This window comes from Lasiodiplodia theobromae (assembly GCF_012971845.1).
Source record: "Lasiodiplodia theobromae strain AM2As chromosome Unknown scaffold_1, whole genome shotgun sequence".
Classification (NCBI taxonomy): Eukaryota; Fungi; Ascomycota; class Dothideomycetes; order Botryosphaeriales; family Botryosphaeriaceae; genus Lasiodiplodia; species Lasiodiplodia theobromae.
Genome location: NW_023336399.1, coordinates 612,857 through 630,070, shown reverse-complemented (window position 1 = coordinate 630,070; position 17,214 = coordinate 612,857). Strand labels below are relative to the sequence as shown.

The following is a 17,214-nucleotide window of genomic DNA, read 5'->3' as shown; positions in this document are numbered from 1 at the left end:
AGATCCGACAAATGGATTCAATATACGGGAAAGCTCTTTTCACGATTATTGCTCTCTCTGCAAAACACGGAAATATTGGGCTGCCAGGCGTGAGAGACAATTCGAGAGACAGCTTCTGCCCGGTTGTTGATTTGGACGATGGGAAGAGAGCAGTAGCAAGAGCCCCAGAGCTTGAAACCATCAAATTACGCTCTGTATACAGCCAACGAGGCTGGACCTTTCAGGAAGAGGTCCTTTCGCAAAGGTGTCTCTACCTAGCAGACTCCCAAGCATACTTCACTTGCCCTGAAGGCTACAAAAGGGAAGACGAACACAAGGCGACGGACTCTACTCGTCTGGGTCATTCGAATTTATTCACTTGCTTCGAACAAGATGTATCATCCACGAGGCCTCATACCGAACAGCTCTTCTCGCTTTGTACAACCTTGCTACGCGAATACAACGGAAGACAGTTGACCTACGATACCGACATTCTGGATGCTTTTGATGGAATTAGAAAGGTTCTCTCACGAAAGTTCTTCACTGAGTTCATCTGCGGTCTCCCCCAAAGTCAGTTACATCATGCTTTACTTTGGATACCAAGCATGCATCTGGAGCGGAGGTTTGAACTTGCCCCGGAGGTTCCTGAGGGAACATCTCCGATATATGTCTCGAGAGACGAAGAGATGAGCTGGTTCATGAGACCTCCCACGTGGTCTTGGGCTGCTTGGCGGGGAAAGGTCGGTTTCTTATCACCCATTGAGATGCCATTCTCGAAAGTTTCGTGGATACAACATTTCGGAATCCTGAGCCAAAGGGGTATTCTCCCGGTAGAAACCTCAACAACAAAATTAGTTGAGAGGAAGGAGCAAAGAAAGCCGTTCTTTCGCCTGCGTTCAAGTCTTCGAAAAGCTCTCTCATCACTTTGGCCGGGAGTCTCACATCGTGAGCAGCCGCCCTGTGTAAGCAACCCTTCGAAATTGGCTGCGGCAACACATTTCCAGTCTTTGGAGCCAGAGATTCCTTTTGAAGACCTGCAGCTGTTTGTCCTGGATTTATTTCGCCCGGGGATATGCTTGATCTGCGAAATGGTCTCTGATCTTCTTCCGAGTACAAGAGGACCAGCAGCTGAGGAAACTTTCGCTTTCCGGTGTCTTGGAGAAGAAGAGATCGCAGAAGCTTTTAGTCGACGGCAGTCAATTTCCCAGAGCTCACTTGTGGAACTGGACTCCTGCACACCAACGTCTAATGAGCTTATGGAATCATGGACTGCAATTACAAATGACTTCACACTGGCCTATGATGGTCGACCACTATGGCCATTCAAATCTTGGTTCCAAAAACACTCCACCGATGCATATTCGTATGTGTTAGAACGCCTGTTGGAGTTTCTGGGGACTGAACTTCGCCCAAATATGCCAAATGTCTGGCTCAGAGAGGCGATGCAACGCGAGTGCGTGGTATTAGGAAGATTTCCTCTGAGTCGCCCAAATGCTCTTTGCTTCTTCACGTATTCTACGTCAGTCGGGAATCTCTCCACTTACCTCGGCCAGCTCTATAAATCATCGTTGAAATCCACTGGATTCATGACTACATCAAGTGGCCTGGCGTGCGATTTGGGTACGTTGCAATTTTCGAGGTATGATGGCATTAAAGGTGATGTCGAGCAGCCTGTAACTGCCTTTTTTGTCACAACAGATGAGGAGGGAAAGTATGAAAAAGCGGATACGAAGGACTATGCAGGTGTGCTATTTGACTATGAAGAAAAAGTACGACTCGAAACTGGTACTCAGCTCCTGTTACTCTCGTCAAGCCCGTCTTACAGTGGTTCAGGCACGTTGAGACACGCAACATGGAATATGATGTTGGTGAGATCAGTCGAAAACGGCTTTTATGAGAGAGTTGCCGTTGGGAGGTTGAGAGAAGATGCGATGGTTCGCGGTAAATTTACTTGGGACTGCAAGTACATCAGGCTTGCTTGATCAAGGTCAGAGGGCAGGTCGGCTGCGAACGAGTAATGTTCTTTCTACTTCATTTTTTTTTTGGCCTATGCAGGCCTCTCACTCTCGCTATTGCATTCTATTATTTTATGTTATGACAGCTGCATATTTGGCAAAAATATTTCCCAATGACATTGTGTAAGCAACTCATCCGGTGGTACTGTTTTGCAATTTGTTCAACAACAATGCATTGTGCAGAGTTGCCTGAACCCACGCTTCTGCATCTCCATTGTCCAGCGTCTGTCAACAATGTCCATTGTTATATACAACAACAAGACGCATCCCCATACAAATTCAAGCGGAATCCGAGTACTATAACGGATATCCGCAGCAGCGTGTATCACACACCCCCGCCAAACACACACACAACCCTTCATCCCCAATCTTCACACCATGTCGGACCCCACCCACCACCACCCAGCCTTGAGAATCACCATCCCCCACGCAAACTCGAGCCGCAGGCGCGCTCCTCGTTCCGCTCATCCTCATCCTCATCCTCCTCGTTCTCCTCGTTCTTATCCTCATCCTCGTCCTCCCCACCCCTTCCTCTCCGCCCGTCCCCCCCGCCCCGCTCACTCCCCCCGCTCCCCCACCACCCGCCTCTCCCTCCTCACCCTCCAAGCCCACATCTCCACCGCCCTCGCCATCGCTGCTCCCCCGGCCACCCCTCCGCCGTCTGTGACGGTCACCTTCACCACCCACGCCACTCTCTGCCACCACTCGGTAACCATCACCTGCCCCGCCGACGCCGCGTCGACGACGCCCATCCCCGACCACTGCGCGCAGTGCACCCTGCACCGCGCCACGCGCGCCGCTAAGCGCACTTGGATAGCTGCGCAGGACTTGTTCGGCGCGCTGCACTGGCGCACTGCGGCTGCGAGGAGGGAGTATTGTAAGGCGAGGGCGAGGGAGGCGGAGGGGGTGGATGGGGGGGATGATGAGCCGGCTGATCAGGGGAGGAGCGGTGGGGCGAGGAAGACGGGCAAGACGGTGGCGTTTGCGGATGATGTGGTCGAGGGGTCGGGAAGGCCGACGGGGGCGTTTGCGCGCGGGAGGAGGGCGTCGTATGTCCCCGGTAGGTATGCGGGGGATTGGGTTGATACGTCGGGGAAGGGGGTGACGTTTACTGTGTTTTATAGGGGGAATGAGACGGAGGAGTAAGGGGAAGCGGTGCGTAGATCGTTGGAGTAAGTGGCGTTGAACAACGCCGCGAGTGTGTGTTTATTCTTGCGGTGAGTTTTTGCTTTTTCCCCCGCTGGTCGGGGAAGTAGCTGTGGTGATACGGAGTGGCACTTTGAGTTCTGCTCGGCGGTCCGCGTCAGCTTTAGGAGGTTAGTAAAATAAATGTTTGATTGGGAATTTTTTTCGTTTGCTTGCATGTTGTGATGTGAACTCACCTCTTTTTCTGAAAATGGGCTTTTATTCTAGTGGTATAAAGGTGCAATACAAATTAAAGATTCGTTTATATTACGAAACGTAGTAAATAAGAATTCGACTAGATTCTATGTAGGAAAAGAAGCTACTAAAGAAAAGAGAGTTCTAAAAAAAGAAGTTTAAGTAGTAAAAGAAATACACCGAGTAAAGACGAATAAGTATACGAGAATTACGGAAGCTAAGCCGTAATAGTCCAATCTATCTAGATCATAACAGTGCGCGAGCTGATGGCACTGTTCTCAAGTTCACCCTGAGCCTCTTGAACACACCCGGGTTCTGCGGATGTTCTAAGTCTTTGACTGACATGATAGCCAAGGTTTTGGATGACGGCAAATAAACCTGGGACCACAGTTCTTCTGACCGCCTGTAGATATTCTTTGTGCGACCGTGATACCTTTGGTAGTAGCTCTCGGCTTTCTTCGGGTGGTGGTGTGCGGGAGCGCCTGCGACTTCGAGATGCAACCATGCCCCCAATTTGTCTAATTTTCTGTGAATCAGAAGCATCTCCCTCGTTTTTTTGTTCCAGAATTGGAGTGTAAATTGCTGTCCGTTGCTGACGGAAAGAACAAATGGGAACTGCATTGTTGAGGCTGTTTGGGGATAGTGACCAAGTAAAACAAAATCTTGAAGCGCATGAAAATGTAATTCAAGATGTTCATAAGGCCTGAAAGGCCCTGAATATTGGTAATGGACTGCAGACCAATCAGCGGGCCCTGTGATGTAGAGTTCCTCAAATTTAAGGGGCCCGGTAGATTCAGCGTCGGTGCTCAAGTCCGGCAGTTCGCCTGTTCGAACACAGCGAATGAATGTGGAGTTTTTATATGTAAGGATGAGGGTTATAAAAATAGGGTATCGAGGCGATCCAGAGCTTGTATCAGTGCAATCTAGTGCAGCCCGGATGAGCGGAGCCCTGGAACCTCTGAAGACGTGCTGCGCTGGTAACCAGACATGCAATCCAAAGTTCGTCAATTCGTAGTGAAACCTAAGGGAAGGTGGCCTGTGACTTGAAAGATTGCCATATGATATTAGCTCCTGCGGTTCGAGCTGCTCAATCGCGGAGCTATGTTGGAATCGGCACACGTCATCAGCTAGCATTCCGCAACGCTTGATTCCGGAGTCATCCCATGCGAAAATGGTTTGGTCGTTTGATGTTTTCAGTATCTCAAGTTGTAGTCTTGTGAAAGCTTTGCGTCCTTCGCCATAAATTGCAGGCATATTGACTCCAAAGAGCCCCATCAAAGAGTAGGCCCGATCTTCGATTCTTGTAGTTGTTCGTCCAGCAGCCCATGACATCCGTTTAGCAATGTTTGCGTCCGATACCGCGTGTCCAGTCAGGAATTTCCTCTCGATACCGGTAATTTCTTCTACAATTTCAGCCAAAGTGGCTCTCGTCCCCAGTTCGATCCAGTTGTGGGAAAGGAAAACGACCGCCTTGGGCGCGATGAGTTCCTGCAATGTCCATCCACGGCGGAACCATTCGCTGCTTCTGAAGGCCGATATTATGGAGCGGGGTTCTTCTTTGTGGCGGACGTCTTCCAGGTAGGCGTAACAAACAGCGGCATGTGCGTAGTAACAATACATTGAGTTGATTGCTTCCGAAAGCTCTGCGCTACTACTCTTATCGATGCAACATGAGTCAATCCAGGTGTAGCGGAAGCCATCCTCAAGTGCCTGAGTGCAGCAGCCCTGGACCTTGTCGTATCCTTTCTTCGACTTTGCTAATCCAGAATTGATGTCATTGAATGAGACTTCGTCCCTGGTTGGACCCCAGCGGTGGGAAAGGATAGCGTATGGGGGTATAAAGTCTCCATCGTACTCCTCAAGCGATAAAGTAATGTGTCCGTCCTGTGAGGTTTGCTTGCAGTGCAACAGGCGTAAGCGCATTTCGACCTTTTACAATGGAAGAGTTGAATGGGATGGCCGGAAGCCAGAGAGACGGCAGAGGTAGGTCGTAAAAAAGAAGGTTTATGAATGATTGCATGGCAAGGCTGAAGTCGAAGTGCGGGGCGCGAGGCTGATGGCCAGAGCCTTACTATGCAGCTTGGTAATGTTATTGAAAGCTAAGCGATGGACTGCCTTCATGCAAGGTCCAACGCAAAAAGGCACTCCAAAGGCCCTCCAAAGGCATCAAGGCCTCCCTCTTTTATTTCTTTGGCCGACGGCTTCCCAGCGTCCACCCAGGCGTAGTACACAGCTTCGGCGCGGATGGTTAGCGTAGCGGCGATAACGGTAGGGAGATTTAGGAGTGGAGAGGCATGTGTTCTGCCCTGGCCAATCAAGGTACGGGCCATCCACGCCCTCCTCCTTCTGTCTTTGGCCACCATGACCAACCAGTCCCGAACCACCTCCCAAAATGTCAAGTCCAACGACCACCTCTCGAACTTAAACGGCGAGCCTGGCACCCTCCTCTTCTCGACCTTCCCGGCGACATCCAAAACCGACACACCAAGATTCTGCCTTACCACGACGCTGTACTCGCGCAGCTCCGACTGGACCGGCGGAACCCACGCCAGCAAGCCAGAGATCTCAGGGCGCCGTTTCAGCATGTCCGCCGCCCGCGGTCGCTTCGTCACCGACAGCTCCAGCTCATATTTGTCGTGGTCGTAGCCGTCGTCATACTCCTCCTCTTCCTCTTCTTCCTCTTCTTCCTCCTCTTCCTCCTCCTCCTCCTCATCATCATCATCATCGCTCTCGCTCCCATCCACAACCTCCAAATCCATCGCCCACAACCCGCTCACCCACGCTCCCCCCGCGCTCGCGTAAACCGTGCCATCCTCCATAACATCCACATTCTGCCCCAACGCGAACCACTGCACCCCATCATCCCCCTCGACCGCCACGGCCAACCGCCTCACCCGCGGACACACGCACATAACCACATGCTCCATCTTCCGCTGCCAATAGTCGACGTCCTTGACCAGCGTCGGCCCCACACCACCACCAGCAGCATTCAGCTCCAGCCTCGCGACATACAGCCCCAGCACCGTCCGCGGCAGCGTGTACGAGACGGCCTGCAGCCGCGCGTCGTGCCGCGCCTGCTGCTGTTCTTCCTTCTGCTGCTGCCGCTGCCGCTGCCACTCCCACTGCCACAGGTGGTGCTGGCGGCGGCGGCGGTCGCTGCGTATCGTGTCGCCCGCCCACGGGCACACCGCCACGGCCATGCCGACCGGCGCGCTGTAGATGGCCGAAATCGTCTCGCGTCGGAGTTGGCGGTTCGCGAGGAGCAGCCCGCTCAGCCAGCGCGAGCTGATGAGCGAGGGCAGCGTCGGGATCGCGGTGATGTCGGAGGTGCGGTACGGGTTGGTCGGCCCCAGCAGCCCGGCTGTTTCGTAGTAGTGGCCTGCGGCGATGGCGAGGTGGGTGTAGATGCGGTTGCGGAGTTCGGGGGGAAGGAGGAGGAAGGGGAAGTGGGAGGACATGGCTGAGGAGGAGGAGGAGGAGTCATCGTCGTCGTCGCCGGCGTAGGGGACGAAGTTGGTGAAGTCGGTGAGGCGGCGCGAGGCTTGGTCTTGGTGTTGTTGGTTCGGGGCGGTGGTGGTGAACACCCAGTGGGCAGACATGGTGGAGGAGATGAGAGGTCCTCCGGTAAGAGAGTCGTAGATGAGAGGAGCGGACTGGAAGTAGGTGGTGGCTCCTGAATATAAAGGAAAAGGTTTCTTTTCCCTGGCTCGAAGACCTTTTTGGACCAAACTTGATGACTAGAGGCTTGCCTAAGAAAAGGGCAATTTTCGATTTTAATTGCTCTGTGTGTGGCTTCGACGAACATTCACTTGGAAACGAGAGGAAATGACGGGCAGGATTTTATAGTCTATAGTCGAAAGTGAGCTGCATGTTTGGGATGGTGATGCAATGCCGGGGCACGTGCTTTGGAGTTTTAGCCAGGGTTGTGTGTTTTGAGGGTTCATCCAGGGTCTCGTGTTACCACAGTTGAGCTATGGTGAATGTGCCATGGACTTTTGCCTGCCGCTTTAGTACTTGAAGTGGCTTTTCAGCCGCAGCGTCTTTGGAACTATCTCACACACTACTACGACATCACTTAACACCAATTGCACCAACATCAATCACGAACAATTTTTGACATCAACTACCGCAACTTCTCGACATCTACTACAATAATGTCTACATCTATCGCGACTTCTCTCATGCACCTCTCGGAAGAAAACCAAAGTCAAATGACGCCCCCATCGAAGTTCCTGCTCCTCCCGAGAGAAGTTAGGGACCTCATCTACGAGGAGTTCATCTTCTCTCATCACGAGACCAAAGTCTCCCCACCATCTGCAACCGAGCGCCCAAGCATCGTGCACCTGCACTTGCGCAAGAACTGCCGCAACACCTCCCTGATGTTCGTCAACCGTCAGATCCACGATGAATACGAAGAACAGGTCTACCGCAACTCGACCTATCAGATCCGCATCATCTGCAACAGCTTCCCCCTGGACCTGCTTCCCGCCAAGTCCATCTCGGGCCACTGCAAGCGCCACCTCCGCCACCTCGAGGTGCGTCTGGAATTTTGGACCCTGCCGCTCTGGGGCAGCATGCTGAACGGCACCGCGCCGCCGGATGTGCGCCGCTATCTGAATGCCGTCGTCGCGACGTGCATGGCCCAGCTGCCGGCGTTGGAGACGCTGTCCGTGCGCTTCGACTACCCGACCACCTTCCTGGTCCGCGAGGCCGATGTCAAGACAGCGAAGGCTTACGCTGGGCGTTTGCTTGAGTTCAGGCCGCCGGCTGTTGCTCACAGCCGCCACTTGAAGCGCTACAAGGTTGCCGTTTTCGTCCGGGGCTCGCAGCGTCTTGGTTTCGCTCTGCATGAGGTTTCGAAGAGAAGGTAGATTTACGGGAGAAGCAGAACCGGGGAAATGTGGAGAGACAGATATTGGGTATTAGAGCGGCAGGCGCGAATAGGGTTCACACTTACTGGAAATACTCTTTCAAATGATACCACTGTCTTTGCGTTTTATCTTATGCACGTTTCCGATCATTGTGTAACTTGCATGGTGTGACGATTTGACTACGTAGGCAGTTAAAGCAGTTGCCGTGATATTAACGTAAAATCCAAATCCAAACGATCGCTTTAACGAGTGATAATCTCCTCTAGGCTACCGCAGTGCTTAAGCTTCGGGTCAGGGTTGTTGGGCCAAGTGCGTGGCCTCAGCGCACCTGCCAAATCAGGGTCGCACCCAGCACATAAAAAAGCTCGCTGCCTCCCTCGTCACCTCGACCCTCCACCAACTCCTCGCAGCAATGTTCAGGAACATCTTGGCAACAACGAGCCCAGTCGAACTGGCCGCGGCCGAGCCCTACGAGGCCGAGCTCTACGAGGCCTTATGCCTGGAAATGCCAGCTCCTCCCCCTCCCCGCCTCTACATGCGCCGCAGCAGCATGCTCCTCAAGCTGCCGCGCGAGCTGCGCGACAACATCTTCCGCCAGCTCATCTACGCCATCTACGAAGACCGCACCACGCCCGAAGAGCGCCACCTCTGCCCCAAGCCGCTCCTGCGCCACCTCGTCGGCCCCACGCTCGCAACCTCGCCCGTCCGCGGCATCATGCAGACCAACGCCCAGCTCCGCTCCGAATTCGGCCAGGAACTGTACCGCCACGCGCACGAGGAGAGCACCATCACCGCCTCGGCGCCCGCCGACCATGGACCTCCCGCGAACGCCAACAACAACATCAGCCACCTTCCCGGAACCATCCAGCTGCTGCTGCCGCCGCACCCCATCGCCCCCAACATCGCCGCCCTCCTCGCAGCAGCGCAGCAGGCTCGCCGCAACCACCACCTCCTCCGCGCCGCGTGGAACCCGGCCACCATGCCCCAAATCCCGCACTACCTCGCCCAGCACCTGCGCAGCTTCAGCTTCACGCTGGCCGTGCCCGCGGCGCCGACGCGCCGCGACCCCTTCGTCTTCACTGGCACGCACAGCAACAACGTCTACGCGACCATCACTTTCGCTGGCATCGCCGACGGCTACCACCGCGACTGGAACGTGCTGCATGACGATTTCGATGTCGCTGTTCACTCTGTCCTCGCGACGCTGCCCGTCCTTGAGGAGTTGGATGTTACCATGTCGCTCGCGCCGGGCAGTTACAGATACAGTGTGCGCGGCGGTCGCGGGGGGGAGGGAAGTAAGGATGAAGATGCCTTTTGTGTGAAGACGACGCGGGTTACTGGCATTGAGGTGCCGGGTATGACGGGGAGCCGGGAGGGAGCGAGCAAGAAGAATGACAAGAAGAACAAGAAAGAGGACAAGGAGGAGAAGCAAGAGCCGACAAACGAATCGAATGATGGTCTGATGAGGCCGAGGAAGAAGAGGAAGACTAGTCATTCCAAGGCTGTGAACGGTCACCATGAGTGTACGTGTGCGGATGCGGGTACTGCTGGTGGTGGTGGTGGTGGTGGTGGTGGACATAACGAGGCGGCCCAGCCGGTGGTCGTGCAGCCTGGAGCACGGCTGAAGCGGTTCAAGAAGAGCATGGTCATCCGCTTCGCCGGTCTGGACGACATCCAGTTCACGTACTCCAGCCAGGAAGACAAGTTTAAGAATGGACGTCGCATCGGTGTCACCAAGGTTCAGCGTTCGATCGAGTTCTTGTAAGTGCTACTGCCCTGTCCCCTCTTTTTTTCTTTCTCCACAAGATGGATGCCGTCTCGGATGACGACATCGGTGGGTAGTTGAAGCTATCGTCTGGACGTGTTTGTACAGTTTTTCAAAACTTCTCGCTAACATTCGTGCTTGTAGTTCCGAATGGAGCGCGGCTTCGCGCGCCGAGCTTGCGGCCTTCTTCGACGTCACGTCTCGCACCATGCTCTGCATCACAGGGCACTACCGCATGCCGATGCAGGACGTCCTACCGGAAATGTACGAGCGGTGGAAGCGCTCCGACGGAACGTTGTCGCGCGATCGCGTGAGGGTGCTGATGGAAGAGTGGTTGGAGAAGATGGCGAAGCAAGAGGCGGCGCTGAGGGAGGCCTTGATGCGGCAGGGAATCGCTCTCGCCGCCGCTCAGGCTTGAATGGCCGTGGGTGTTGGTGTTGGCGGCTTCGACGGATCACTGCCCTCCCTCCCCCCGTCTTGACGTTTCCGTGGCGTCGTTCTGAAGGGTTTGACGCTTAGAAAGGATCGTGCGATGGGTTTCGAATTTGCTTTTGGGTGGTCGGTTGTTTGTGGGTTGATTTTATTCTGCAGACCTGGGTCAGCGGCTTTACTGGAGACGGGAAATGCTTTCTCAGCGAGGGAAAGTTTCACCGAACGAGCGATCCTTAGGGTAATTCAATTTGATATGGGCGGCTTTCTTGTTCACTGGGTTTAGAGATGAGGTTAGATACCCCGGCTTTTTGCCTTTTTAGCTTCATAGATTGCAATGGCAATTTCTGTGAGTTGAACTTCTGCTCCGTGTTTGCTTGCGTGATTGTGGTGGGTTTAGAGTCTCGCGACTGGCTTTGTCTTTTAGGGTCTTATTATGACGTCAGATATGTTGGAGACGTTTCTGGTTCATCGTACGTCAGTGGCTCGAAGGGTCTGGAGGAGTGATGCCAAGACTTTACATCAGCGTAATGTATATTCGGCAGGGACGCTCTGGGGTTCTGACAGCTTCCGAGTCTAGGTAACAGGTCAGATCGCCTGCATACTGCCTCTGTCCTTATGCGAACGACCGCACGCGCTTTAGGACGCCCCATGCCGCTGGAGACACAGTGGTGACGCGTCCCACAGCAGCGACCGTCACCTCACCTTAGAACACGAAACCACGCGCCGACCGACAACATCAACCACCAGCTTACCGGGCACACACACGGCAAGTAGATCGGCCCCGCTACCGCCGCCGCCGCCAATTACTATATAAAGCATCCAACCCCTCTTCCCCTCCGTTCCCACTAGCTCAGTTGGTAGAGCGACTCCTGACGACGAGAAGAATTCCAAGATCCTCCTTTGCGGGCGGGTCCAGCTGGTTCGAGTGCGGTTGGGTGGAGGTCCGAGGTTCAATTCCTTGGTGGGGGCATTTTCTTTTTTTTTTTGTTTTGGGTGGTATTTTTGTGGGGGTCTCTCACTTCGCTCACATGCTTGTAGTTTTGGAGGTTGGCTGTCAGGGACGGGAGAGATGGGCGGGCTCGGGATGTCAGGCAGGCGCTTGTTTGGCCGTGTGACTCGAGGCTGGCTGCCTTGCGTGCTGGTTGCTCGGAGCATGCGCGTGTGAGGAGTTGGTCTTCTGGGATGATGGGCGGCGGGTGATCGGGGCGGGTTTGCTGTGATGCGTCACCGGCGCGTCTTGTCAGCAGGATGTTGGACTTGTGTCCTGCGTTGTGAGTCTTTTTAAAGAGCATCCGGTGTTGACCGATTGCTCTCGCTACAGGATAGCCCTGCAATTATCAGGCGATCTGCTGGTGTGAAACACACATGCACTGCTTGTCTACTGCGTCCTTGTCTTGTCTAAGACTTCCTCCAGTACTTTTCGGCGTTGGATATTCTATCAACAAGGTAGGTATCCCATGATGATTTCTTGACGCTGGAGAGCGCTTCGATTATTCACTCCTCAAACACATCATTATCCAGTGATCATCTTCGCCATCAGTTGCACCAATGACTACACCAGATTGGCAGCACATAGATTGGCATAGCCCAACGTCGAAGAACGAAAGTGAATCGGGGGCAAACACCAAGCCGCAAGTGGAGGCGGCCCGGCGGAAGCTGATCAAAGTGTAAATCAGAACCATGTCTGGTCACCGAAAGCACACTTAGGCCTCTTTTATGGACCAGCAGTGACGCTCCACCAAACCTATCACGAGCCAGCCCTCCCCCGCCACATCCCTCCATCTGCACGCCACAACGTCAAGCGCCGCGTGCCTGCGCCCGTGCTCAGTCTCTTGCAAAGGCAAGTACGCATGAGATCGGTTGAGCCCTCTGGGCGCGAATCACCTGCTTTGGCCCGCCGGCGGGCATGTGCCTGGCCACCCGCGCGGGCTGACCCCCTTGCTCGTGCTGGAGAATATGCGTGCACACGTGCGACCTGTGGAACTTGCGTGGTTGGGGCGGGTATAAAGGCGAGCGCTCGTCGAGCTTTGGGTTTCTTTTGCTCGGACATCGATTTCTCGAATCGAGATAACAAAGGCCTACGACCTTGCAAACTCGGGTGTCTTTGTACTCGAACCCCCACATGGGGTCAATTACTCCCTCGCGGGGGATTGGAATAATGTGTCCACCTTTAGAATTTCCAACCAGGTAGGCGGAAAATTTTCGGTGATAGACTGCATCATCTTGGTTTGATGATGGAGAAGGGCACCATGTCCTGCTGTGGAGCTGCTGCATTTTTCGAACGTTGATGCTATGCTGAAAACGTGGCTTGGCGGAACATGTTCGTGCCGGCGAGCAAAGCGAGTCGCAAGGGTACCGCCGCAGCAGCGGAACAGTAGTCTGGGTCAGCATATTCTTCTCAAATAACCAGTGGAAATTGACCGGTGAGAGGCGGATGACAGAGTTCTGGAGTTCGATAGAACATGTTTTATACTCGATTTATTCTCAGACCAGTTTGGAAAGATTTGGATGAGTGGAGAGCGTCTTCTCGATAGTTCCAATCTACATTAGTATTCCCGTCCATTCGAGACCCGGCACGCTGTGACCAGGGGAGCGATTCCTTCTTATCCTATCCCAAAACTTAAAATATAGATTCAAATAGAATAACGGCTGGAGGAAAATGAGTAGAATACAAGAAAGAAATAAATAAATAAATGGGAGTAGAGATGTCCTTCATAAACCATCGTGAGTCCCCCTTCGAGGTCACTTCTCCAGTGCTGTGGCCGCGGCATGAGACCGGAAGAACTCAGCGACCCGGTGGAACGACTCTTTAGGCGCCCATGGAGGCATAGCTTTCGACCTCGGATCATGGTCTGGGAACGTCTTGACCAACGAAAAGGACATCATGTCCAAATCATTTGCCCCCTCACCCGCCCGCATGCACGGAAACGAAAAGACATAGACAAAGACCGCGTGAACGTCCGCATTGGCGAGCAGGCCCAGCTGCGTCCCAATATAGTCCGCCTGCTCTCTCTCACTGCGAGTCGGCACGACGCCGTCTTGGAAGATGCCGCTGCCGTCAGGATTCGTTCCCTTGAGAAGAACGAAGCCACCGTCACCGCGCGCAGCCGCTCCCTCGTACGCGCAGCACCCGACCTCCATGACGACGAGGGGCTTGCCACCGAACCTGTGCCGCTGGAGCCCCTCGACGTACTTTTCCTCCGTTTCCCCGCGGCGATAGTAGTCGATGCCGACGATGTCGAACATATCCCAATCGACAAGCTCCCACGTCCCGCTCGAATACGTCAGCGGTCCGCCAAACCTAGCGCGCACGACCTCGACGAACGACCGCAACACTTCATTCAGCTTCGGCGCCTTCTCCCGTACGGCCTCGGGAAGGTCTTCCGCCGCCATGCTCCCGCCGGAGAGCTGCGACCCGAACCACGCCACGCGCTCGTTGAACGACTCGCCGGGAAAGACGCCCTTGCTGAAAATGGTGTACTCGCAGCCGGCGACAAAAACAATATCATCATCGACGCCACCACCACCACCTTCTTCGGTCCTGAGCGTCTCGGCCACCTGCGCCGCTTCAGCGAGATACGCGCGGGTCTCGTCGACGCCCGCGTTCATCTTCCACGGGTTGAAGAAGACGGTCAGGCCGGCTGCGCGGGCGGCGCGCGCGGCGGTGGCGAGGCGCGAGATGTCCTCGCCTTCGATGCGCACGGCGTTGGCGTGCAGGTCGGTGGCTATCGCGCGCATGTCGTGCGAGACGAGCTGCGGGGAGAAAGGCTCGACGGAGAGCGAGGCTTCTTGGAAGCGTAGGCCGACGTCGTAGACGACTCCGCGGTACTTCATGGTCGATCGACTAGTCCCTTCGGTTGAAGTTAGAAAGAGTTCGGGCTCCGCGAGGACCGTCACGAGGGATCAGGTACTTGCAATTTGATATATCGTCTCAATTTCACTTCTCGGGTCCTTCCCTCGTGGCCACTTCTGTCTCCTATCACGGACGCTTTTATAATCGATCAACTATCGCCGAGAACCATATAATCGCAAGGCTCCGTACTTCTCCCACCGGCTATCTCTGATTTCTAATACGAGCCAAAGCTCCACATAAAGGAACAAAATGTGAGGTCGCAAGCACTCCCGATTTGGGACGATGTTGCGGGGATGGTGGTCGGTGCGGGATGTGCGTATTTCACAAGTTCTGATTGGTCGCACTCGTATTCGTTTGGTGTTTTTACTCCTTCCAAAGATGTTTTCGGCTCGGATATGAAAACAACCCGATCATTTGTTGCGCCAATCCCCTATTGGCGAGGTCAATTTTCATAAGTGCATTGCACATCACAAAAGCGGCCGCAAAGATCTGAGCTCAGAAAAAGGCGTCATAGCCTTGTGAAGGATGCATTACCAATTAAAAGCGCTATCTATTAATCCGCTGGAACGAAAAGCCCCAAGAAAGGCTAGGAAAAGGCCAAGCCGACAACTCCTTCCCACTCTCTCACAACCGCTCTATACCCTGCGCGGTGTGTGGTATATCATAAGTCAATTCATCAAGCATAAGCCATTGCCGGTCCCACTCGACCCCCCTTTACTTAGCCGAGAACCTGCTCCTGGCCCTCAGCTTCTCGCCATAGAAGTACAGCAACCACACACCAGCACAGCACACGACCGTAAAGGCAGCCAAAATGCTCACACCCACACCGACGCCCAAGTTGCCGAACAGCGGGCGAGCAAAGTGCACAGCGCCAGCAGCCAGGGTGCTGCGCAAGAAGTCGTTGCCAGCGAACAGACTAGCCGCGTACTGCGGATACACGAGCGGCAGGTAGAGGAAGATGCACTGCAAGACAAGAAAGATGCCGACAGTAAAAATGCCCACACCCACAACGCTCACGATCCAGTGTATGCGCGGGTCGCTCGTCCAGCCGAAGATGAACAGGCCGATGGGGCAAAATATAGATACCACGAGCGCGGGGATGAGGCGACGCTCGGGCGACCCCAGGCCGTGGGCGCGGATGGACGGCTCGACGGACCAGCGGATGTAGACCCAGTAGCTGACGATGGCGAGCAGTACGCCGGCCGTGATGGACAGGAACGTCAGGCCCATCTGGCCCAGGTTCATGCCGTACATGCCCATGTAGACCTGCGGGAACGCCTCGAAGAAGGAGTAGAAGATGCCGTAGATGAGGGCCGTGTAGACGGCCGTGAAGGCGATGGCTGGGTCGAGCAGGATGAGCTGGATGGGCCGCCAGAGCGACTCGATGGCCACGTCGCGGATGCTGAGGTTGGCCTGGTCGAGCTCGGATTGCGCTTTGAAGGTGGGTTTGCCGGTGAGGCGGCGCAAGCGCTCGGCGCGGCGGAGGAGGATGGTCGAGGTCGAGGTCTCCGGCAGGAAGAGGAAGAGGACGAGCCAGACGGGGCCCGCCAGCCAGAGCAGCTCCCATTGCGACCACCGCCAGTTCTCGGCTGCGACGCTGAAGCCCGAGATGATGGGGCCGAGGGCCGGGCCGCAGGTGGCTGCGAGAGCCCACAGGCTGAGGACATAGGGGAGCTTGATGAGGCTGTACATGTCCCCGAGAGATGCGCCGCCGGTTGCCAGGCAGGGGCTGCCGAAGAAGCCCAGCAGGAAACGGAGAACGACGAGGCCAGCAAAGTTCTCGACCAGAGCGGTAGGCACGAGGAGGATGACGAAGATGGCAAAGGTGATCATGTAAGGCGGGTTGCGCCCAATGAAGGGAATCTCACTGAGCGGCGACCAGATGAGGGGGCCGATGCCGTAGGCGAGGACGTACATGGACAGTCCCAGTGCGGCAGCGTTGATTGAGACGCCAAACTCGTGCATCACACCCTCTTCACTGGGAGCGTAGATGGCAGAGCCCATGTAGACGGCAAGAGTGTAGGCGTAGATCTGGGTGGCGACGAAAGCCTTCTTCTTGAATGACCAGTTCTGTGGGTTCTCGGGATCGTCGGTAGTGTACCAGTCAACAAGGGTTGTCCCATCATCCAGGCGGGTTGGAACTATTTGCATAGTCGGGCCACGCTCCAGAGTGGCATTCGTGAATTGTTGCTCAAGATCGGCCCTGGTGACAGATCTCTGGAGGGCAGTGCGGGTGCCTACACGCTCGAGGCCGGAGCGGATAGTGTTTGCAGTTGCTGATGGATAGAGCGATGTTCGTCCAGTTCGGGCAGTCTCGATCTTCTCGAGGTCGGTGGTGTTTCCGGTTCGTGAAGTATCGACGGTTCTGCTCTTCTCGAGGTCCAGAGTCTCTTCCTCTGATTCCCTCTCTTCACGTGGTTCGACCTCTTCCTGGACTGGTTCTATGTCTGGAACGTAGGGCTCTTCTACAGGAACTTCCAGAGGGAGTGTGTTGGGGTGGGTGTATTCATTGGGTAGCTTGTAGTCAGGCTTCTCTTCAGGGTACTGAAGGAGGCGGTTTCGCGTGACAAAACGGATAATTTGCCCGATTGGGGCATCCCTGATTAGGTCCGTCATGGCGGTTCGCTGGACCGTCGACTCGAGATAGGAGCGTCAATGAATAGAGACACGGCTGTGAGGATGTTTAAGTGTTCAAGCGCAAGGCTGCGGGAAGCAGTGGTCGGGAGGGCTGGTGGTTGATGATGTGGAAGGTGAGCTGCACTGGAGATGTTTAAGTATTCCATCATCAACTGCATTCTGAGATTAGCATGCCGCAAACGCCGACAAAGACTACCAAAGCTAAGATTGTCAGCCTGCATTTCGAATGCGCTGAGCGGACAGAATAATGGGCCGAATGCAAAACCCGTGGCCATGCATGAT

At 54.8% G+C, this 17,214-nt stretch overlaps 6 protein-coding genes across 6 annotated transcripts; 3 read left to right on the top strand and 3 right to left on the bottom strand.

The window, feature by feature from the left end:
- Positions 1-2,372: 2,372 nt before the first annotated feature.
- On the top strand, positions 2,373-3,140 carry LTHEOB_178 (uncharacterized protein; the record flags this gene model as incomplete). The annotated part of the gene is made up of 1 exon (XM_035510518.1): positions 2,373-3,140. One exon carries the CDS (start codon positions 2,373-2,375, stop codon positions 3,138-3,140), a length of 768 nt encoding a protein of 255 aa, XP_035372180.1.
- Positions 3,141-5,491: 2,351 nt separating this feature from the next.
- LTHEOB_177 (uncharacterized protein) lies at positions 5,492-6,973 on the bottom strand (the record flags this gene model as incomplete). Its single annotated transcript, XM_035510507.1, has 1 exon — positions 5,492-6,973. The coding sequence occupies one exon, from the start codon at positions 6,971-6,973 to the stop codon at positions 5,492-5,494; it is 1,482 nt and encodes a 493-aa protein (XP_035372179.1).
- Positions 6,974-7,585: 612 nt separating this feature from the next.
- Positions 7,586-8,245, top strand: LTHEOB_176 (uncharacterized protein; the record flags this gene model as incomplete). The annotated part of the gene is made up of 1 exon (XM_035510496.1): positions 7,586-8,245. The coding sequence occupies one exon, from the start codon at positions 7,586-7,588 to the stop codon at positions 8,243-8,245; it is 660 nt and encodes a 219-aa protein (XP_035372178.1).
- Positions 8,246-8,657: 412 nt separating this feature from the next.
- On the top strand, positions 8,658-10,428 carry LTHEOB_175 (uncharacterized protein; the record flags this gene model as incomplete). Its single annotated transcript, XM_035510485.1, has 2 exons — positions 8,658-10,006; positions 10,155-10,428. The coding sequence occupies 2 exons, from the start codon at positions 8,658-8,660 to the stop codon at positions 10,426-10,428; spliced, it is 1,623 nt and encodes a 540-aa protein (XP_035372177.1).
- Positions 10,429-13,184: 2,756 nt separating this feature from the next.
- Positions 13,185-14,276, bottom strand: LTHEOB_174 (Glycoside hydrolase protein; the record flags this gene model as incomplete). Its single annotated transcript, XM_035510474.1, has 1 exon — positions 13,185-14,276. The coding sequence occupies one exon, from the start codon at positions 14,274-14,276 to the stop codon at positions 13,185-13,187; it is 1,092 nt and encodes a 363-aa protein (XP_035372176.1).
- Positions 14,277-15,009: 733 nt separating this feature from the next.
- On the bottom strand, positions 15,010-16,911 carry LTHEOB_173 (Benomyl methotrexate resistance protein; the record flags this gene model as incomplete). Its single annotated transcript, XM_035510463.1, has 1 exon — positions 15,010-16,911. The coding sequence occupies one exon, from the start codon at positions 16,909-16,911 to the stop codon at positions 15,010-15,012; it is 1,902 nt and encodes a 633-aa protein (XP_035372175.1).
- Between the last annotated feature and the right edge of the window lie 303 nt (positions 16,912-17,214).